Source organism: Aplysia californica, unplaced genomic scaffold (assembly GCF_000002075.1).
Source record: "Aplysia californica isolate F4 #8 unplaced genomic scaffold, AplCal3.0 scaffold00948, whole genome shotgun sequence".
In the NCBI taxonomy this organism is placed as follows: Eukaryota; Metazoa; Mollusca; class Gastropoda; order Aplysiida; family Aplysiidae; genus Aplysia; species Aplysia californica.
The window spans coordinates 247,461-255,110 of record NW_004798218.1 but is presented as its reverse complement, the minus strand read 5'-3'; the positions used below and the strand labels follow the sequence as shown (position 1 = coordinate 255,110).

Here is a 7,650-nt window from a genome sequence, read left to right as displayed (position 1 = left end):
CTCTCGGGACAATTTCCTTTTCACGAAAGTTAAAAAAAAAGGCTTTCAGTGACCATCTTGAGATCACGAGAAACCTCTCATTACCGTAGTTCTTTGCAAAGCCCTCCGACACTTTCAATGACTTCTTTTTCAAGCCATGCAATTAAGCAATTTCACAAGTGAATATAAAAATCACACGAAATGTTCAAAACTTAGATACCAAAGTAAAAATCCTGTTTTTAAATAAGTACACTCGCAGAAACTCTGCCATGAATTCCGCATCACAAAATGCTAACAGGAAGCCATCGGAGCACCATAAATAGTTATAAGCTATAAATAGATCAAACAGAAGGCCAATGACCGGTGACAGACTCACAGCCCAAACCAAGCACCTACGGAGCGTGTCGTGAGCCGCCCGCCAAAAACACAGACTATCTACACAATCTACAATCTGACAAGCCCTTAGTCTAATTGGTCGCTTTTAAGCACAAGTGGGCTATCCTGAAAAATGCCGTTTTGAGAAAATCGAAGGTAAAGATTTTGCCCCTTGTTCAGTTTCTTTAAAAGACAAGGAGAGCTTTCTCTATAAAACCAAACAAATATACACACCAATGAAACAAAACTTCTCCTATAGGTAGGGCAATGCCCACTTTTGGTGTAGGTCAAGATTTCAGGAAACCCTCGAAATCTGGGTCGGCCCGCTTGTCCTTAAAAGCGACAATTTAATGCAACAAAAATATTGCCTGGAAAACAACAGACTTTGACATTTTCCTGGAGCCAAAAGTGAAATTGACAAAAACATTCGGTACGACATTTAAAAAATAATTCTGCTGAGTATGCAGAAAAAATCATTTGATTCAGCCTGGAATTGTTCCCTACACCGAGGCCAGCAGAGTCTCAATGGGGGGTGGGGGGGGGATGAACAACCTTGACCCATCACAAGATCTTCGATGCTCAAGAAATTGTTAACATCGTAAAAAGTAGCCATAAAAAAGTATGAAATCTACCGACACAATGCTTTGAAAATGTAAGTCTAAATATGATGATGATGATTATTTTACTATGGGGATTAGTCAGGGCAGTGCACAGTTTAGAATTTGTGATGGAGGTTCATGATTGGATGGAAGGAAGTTGGAGCACCAAAAAGGTCGTCGAGTAAGACACTTCATTCTCGTTAAGATATACGTATACAAAGTCACCAGGTGTCCGCTGAAAGAGGCAATATGTTGAAAGGCCAAAGAGGAAAGCTTTTCAGGCCTGACCTCCACTAGACAGCCTGGTCTGAGGAGAAATTTGGCACATAGCTGTGTCAGTGCCACAGTGTGAGAATGTCTGTGTGAGTGTGAGGGTGTGTCAGTGTGTCTGTGTGAGTGTGAGTGCGACAGTGTGAGAATGTCTGTGTGTGGGACTCTCTGAGTCTGTGCTGGCACATAGCTGTGTCAGTGCGACAGTGTGAGAATGTCTGTGTGAGTGTGAGGGTGTGTCAGTGTGTCTGTGTGAGTGTGAGTGCGACAGTGTGAGAATGTCTGTGTGTGGGACTCTGTGAGTCTGTGCTGGCACATAGCTGTGTCAGTGCGACAGTGTGAGAATGTCTGTGTGAGTGTGAGGGTGTGTCAGTGTGTCTGTGTGAGTGTGAGTGTAAGTGTGAGGGTGTGTGAGTGTGTGTGTGTGTTTGTGAGTGTGTGTGTTTGTGAGTGTGTGTGTGTGTGTAAGTGTGAGGGTGTGTGAGTGTGTGAATGTGTGTGAGTGTGTGAGAGTGTAAGTGTGTGTGTGTGTGTGTGAGTGTGTGTGAGTGTGTGTGTGTGGGTGTGTGAGTGTGTGTGTGTGTGTGAGTGTGTGCGTGAGTGTGTGTGTGTGTGTGTGTGTGTGAGAGTGTATGAGTGTGTGTGTGTGTGTGTGTGTGAGTGTGTGTGAGTGTGTGTGTGTGTGTGAGTGTGCGTGAGTGTGTGTGTGTGTGTGAGTGTGTGTGTGTGAGAGTGTGTGAGTGTGTGTGTGTGTGTGTGTGTGAGAGTGTGTATGAGACTGTCTTGAGTCTGTGTGCTGAAGACTGTGTATAACAAGGCCACCACAAATCACTCAGAGTTTTCCATAGACAAGTCCCTTGACTAATTCCACAAAATACAGTTCAAACCAAGTTTTAGGTGTTTTTTTAGTAAGAGCTTTACGGCAACACAATAAGGTCATATAAGTGCCGAAGATTAGAGGTGTTACAAGAGAGTAACAAACACAAAAAAGAAGGAGAGGAGATAAAGACGATAGATGTTTGACAGGAAACAGGAAGCAAACCACACCAGAGCACCCGCCAACCAAATTTTAGGTGTACTTTAAGAGAACTCCACTGAATGCGTAGAATGAAAAGGGAAAAAAAAACACTTTAAGTTTACGATGTGATTATAACCTCAGCCGTATACACTTTAAGTTTACGATGTGATTATAACCTCAGCCGTATACACTTTAAGTTTACGATGTGATTATAACCTCAGCCGTATACACTTTAAGTTTACGATGTGATTATAACCTCAGCCGTATACACTTTAAGTTTACGATGTGATTATAACCTCAGCCGTATACACTTTAAGTTTACGATGTGATTATAACCTCAGCCGTATACACTTTAAGTTTACGATGTGATTATAACCTCGGCCGTATACACTTTAAGTTTACGATGTGATTATAACCTCGGCCGTATACACTTTAAGTTTACGATGTGATTATAACCTCGGCCGTATACACTTTAAGTTAACGATGTGATTATAACCTCAGCCGTAAACCATTGGGAAAAGAGACATACAGACAAAGTCTTGCACAGCGGACAGTTTGACGAACAAAGCCGAGCGCTCACATTGAGACGTGGGGCAGGAAACAACGCGACTTTGCCATCTCTACAAAACTGATCTCGTTGGAAAAATGAAAAAGACCAAAACCAAAAGTTGTTTTGTCAGACCAGAATAGAAAACTGAAGGGTGAAGGCTTCAGAAAGGGAAAAGAGCTGAGGAAATGGACGCATAAAAAATTGGATAACAACGCACATTATATATATATGAAAGATTGAGATGCAAAACCCGTTAAGCAACATTTGGACAAAATCAAGATATTTTCCCCAATAAATGAAAATGCAAATGTTGACGGTTATCAAATTCACGAAGTGTTTTCAGCCACATCCCAACACATCCTTTATTAAAGCTGCCAAAATATCTTCTTTTTACACAAAACATGATACGTCCAAAATCAGCTGGATATACCTGGTTTTGGCAAATCATTACCACTTTCAAACCCTTATATTTGTATTCAATCATCATAGATTTCCAGCTTTCTGTGTTGGTAAACCAGCTCCCTACCATCTACTATTGTACTTTCTGTGTTGGTAAACCAGTTCCCTACCATCTACTATTGTACTTTCTGTGTTGGTAAACCAGTTCCCTACCATCCACTATTGTACTTTCTGCAGTCAGTTCGTCCATATATAGAAGCATTAAACAAAGTAAATTTTCCAAAGATCTAAAATGGATGTCGCGGGTTCAGCATCTCAACCCTTCAATATGTACCTGCGGCGTAAAATGCACGATCTCTCGGAAAGGATAACTGAGCTCAGCTTAGCTTCTACACAAAACGAAAGGTATACACTTCAGGCACAGGAGCAATGGAAACTATTGCTGCCAGATGTGGGATTCACAATTCTTCATCCTTTTCCTCTCTGTCCATCATCCTTTTCCTGTCTGTCCATCATCCTTTCCCTCTCTGTCCATCATCCTTTTCCTGTCTGTCCATCATCCTTTCCCTCTATGTCTGTTCCAGGCAAAATAGGAAGAGAGTGAGTGGATAAAAAAGAATACCACACACACTACCCTTCACACAGCTGTCCCCACACACTACTCCTCACACACTACCCCTCACACTACCCTACACACAGCACCCCTCACACTAGCCCACACACGACCCTTCCCACCCCCCCTGTGTACCCTGGGCTGTGGAAGTGCCCGTGAGCTGACACTTGACCTGTGGCTACTGTCTCCTCCACACACTCCCCCTCACACTCCCCCACACACCACCCCTCACACCCCCCTGTGTACCCTGGGCTGCGGCAGTGCCCGTGAGCTGACACTTGACCTGTGGCTGCTGCGAGCAGACGTGGAGTCCTCCCCGAGACTCAAGTCATGTGACGTGGACTGGAGGGAGCGGGCGCTGACCAGGACTTTGTTGGGGAACCTCTGAGACATCTGGCCCGCCCGCACAGACCTCCGCGACCGTGAGGAAGACTTCCTGTTTGTGTTGTTTCCACCATCTCTTCTGCCGCTGTTGTTGTGGTCGTTGTTGCTGTTGTTGTCGTTGCTGTTGTTGATGAGAACTCTTCCAGAGGCGCTGGAGTTGAGGAACGACTCGTCCGAGAGAGTCCCCGAGAGCTGCATGGAACTGGAAGAATTGAGACTCAAGCGAAACACTCCGTTGTTCCCAGCTGTAGTTGAAGATTCGTCACGGCGATCCGAGCGACCGTCGCAGGAACCTGACCACCGTTGTCTTGTTTTTGCTCTGGTTTGTCGCCGTCCTGGCGTTCCACTCGGGGTTGGAACCGGAACCTTCCGCGGCGACGGCAGAGGGGCGAGTCTGTTCCCGGGGCTCCGGGTGTGTGGGCTGCTGGAGAGAGACCTTTGTTTCAAGGTCGCGTCAGGTGTCGCGTCGTTAGAGCCCTTCCTCCCCGCCACAAACACGGGGTCACTGAACAACGAATTACTGTCAGAGCGGGCCACTTCCCCGTACCTGGGTGGCGGTACGTGTGTGCTGAATGCGCGCTGTGGTGTGGGTGTGTCGAACGCGCGCTGTGGTGTGTCAGTGTCGAACGCGCGCTGTGGTGTGGGTGTGTCAAACGCGCGCTGTGGTGTGTGGTTGCTCAACGCCCGCCCGTCCTTGAGCTCCGACGACGGCTGGGACTGGCTTCTCCTGACACTGCCCCCATGCTTCGGGTGTCGCAGTTTGACCTCCAGACACAGGCAGCCGCACGTGCCGGGGTCAAGGTCACTCTCGCAGCAGTCGGTGCAGCAGCCCGCACAGCAGGGGCCACAACTGATGGAAGGTTTGCTACAACAGCCGTCGGTGGAACAGGAGGGAGCGGTGCAGGGGGCGCTGCAGCAGCCGTCACACGAGAGGCACTGCGGGCGAGAGAAACGGGTTGTACATCTGTTTTTGTAAGAGTTTTAGGGCACTTGCAACACAATAAGTTTGAATAAGTGTAAGGTCACATAAGTGCTGAACACCAGAAGTGTTATTAGAGAGTAACAAACACAAAAAAGGAGGAGGAGAGATCAGGACGATAGACGTTTTGTTTAGTTTTCGTAAGAGTTTTACGACACTTGCGACACAATAAGATCAAACAAGTTCCGAAGATTAGAGGTGTGACAAGAGAGTAACAAACACAAAAAAAAGAAGGATGGGAGATAAGGACGATAGATATTTGATAGGAAAAAAGAAGCAAACCACACCATAGCACCCGTCAACCACCCACTTTGTAAATCTGACAGATCCAGGGGTTAAACAAAGCACACAGCTGAAGTAGTTGTATTGTAGTTCTCCATATAAGGACCTCATACATAAAGCACACAGCTGAAGTAGGCCTAGTTGTATTGTAGTTTTCCATATAAGGACAACATACATAAAGTTAACAAAATACCGCAGTGGTAGAATCTACTTTTGTTTAGGAGAAACTTTTCTATTTTAGAGAAAAAAAATTATGTACAATTTGAACAGAAGAGAAAGATCTAGATACATCCACAGAAGAGAAAGATCTAGAAACATCCACAGAAGAGAAAGATCTAGAAACATCCACAGAAGCGAAAGATCTACAAACATCCACAGAAGAGAAAGATCTAGAAACATCCACAGAAGAGAAAGATGTACAAACATCCATAGAAGCGAAAGATCTACAAACATCCACAGAAGAGAAAGATCTACAAACATCCCCAGCACTTCCAAACCCTGCTACTCCTGACATTCAGCACTACAGAAATGACCTCTGTCTCTATCACTTACACTCAGGAGATAATTTGAGAATATGTTACGCAGTACGACAAATATATCGTAATCCCATCACATTCACAAGCATACAGCAAATATATCGTAATCCCATCACATTCACAAGCATATACAGCAATATTGTAATCCCATCACATTCACAAGCATATACAGCAATATTGTAATCCCATCACATTCACAAGCATATACAGCAATATTGTAATCCCATCACATTCACAAGCATACAGCAAATATATCGTAATCCCATCACATTCACAAGCATATACAGCTCTTTTGCAATGTAATCAGTTAGGCTATACTGCAAACTGATTTTCTGTAAACCATTGATAGTCACTTGGGAAATGTTTCGGGCTGTTTTTCAAACCAGAAATATGGTGGGTTCAACTTCTCTCTTCCAAACCAAACCATTTCGCTGTACCGGGGTAGAGGGGGAGGGGGGGTACTTGGAGAAAAGTTCAAAGCTTTTTTTGCAATGAGGAGGTAACACAAATTGGAAACAGACTACAGGCTGAAAGTATCATCCAGACAAAACCTATTTTTAGCTATTATGAATACCAGTAAAAAAAATCTACGACAATTGGTAGAGAAGAATAAACTTTGCAATAAGAAAATGTCCGCAGACCGGGCTGGAAGGACGTGAGTACGGTCAGACAGAGGTCAAGGGGAGACAAACACGTCTAAGAAAAGACTTTCACTTCATCAACATGCAGGACGTGAGTACGGTCAGACAAAGGTCAAGGGGAGACAAACACGTCTAAGAAAAGACTTTCACTTCATCAACATGCAGGACGTGAGTACGGTCAGGACGGTCAGACAAAGGTCAAGGGGAGACAAACACGTCTAAGAAAAGACTTTCACTTCATCAACATGCAGGATGTGAGTACGGTCAGACAAAGGTCAAGGGGAGACAAACACGTCTAAGAAAAGACTTTTACTTCATCAACATGCAGGACGTGAGTACGGTCAGGACGGTCAGACAAAGGTCAAGGGGAGACAAACACGTCTAAGAAAAGACTTTCACTTTATCAACATGCAGGACGTGAGTACGGTCAGACAAAGGTCAAGGGGAGACAAACACGTCTAAGAAAAGACTTTCACTTCATCAACATGCAGGACGTGAGTACGGTCAGACAAAGGTCAAGGGGAGACAAACACGTCTAAGAAAAGACTTTCACTTCATCAACATGCGATTTTTCTAACAAGCCAATTTCATAAATTTTCACAACTCTTCAAGCTTATTAGAACTGTTTGATTCCGTGCACAATTCATGCAAAACTCATGCAATAGAATGCTTTGATTCCACTATGTAAGCAAAACAACATTTGTTATAATAATATTATTTATATAATATGTGTGTCATAATATATGAGTCACAACGTGGGGGAATCAGGCACTCGTCAATTTATGGGTATGTGGAGTTATTGGTCTCATCTGAAAGCTGATTTATTTGCCTTGCATCAAATGAAATATAATGATATCCATTTATCTTTAATGGAAGTCAAAATATTTGTGATTGAAGGAAGTGAGGTCGCCTGGTTTTAGTGGTGAAATTTGCGAGAAAATGGCCGCCAAAGTTTGGTAACTCCAATAGCTAAAGAGTCTTTGAAGACTGGAAAATGACGTATTTTGAGCCTTTAATCAATGTTT

General features: G+C 44.1%; 1 protein-coding gene across 1 annotated transcript in view; it reads right to left on the bottom strand.

The window, feature by feature from the left end:
- Nucleotides 1–3,735: 3,735 nt before the first annotated feature.
- LOC101860288 (scavenger receptor class F member 1) overlaps nucleotides 3,736–7,650 on the bottom strand; it is a gene marked incomplete in the record, with an annotated part of 19,173 nt that continues 15,258 nt past the window's right edge. The window contains 1 exon segment of the mRNA XM_005110805.3: nucleotides 3,736–5,123. Within this exon segment, the coding sequence (XP_005110862.2) occupies nucleotides 4,032–5,123 (1,092 nt within the window).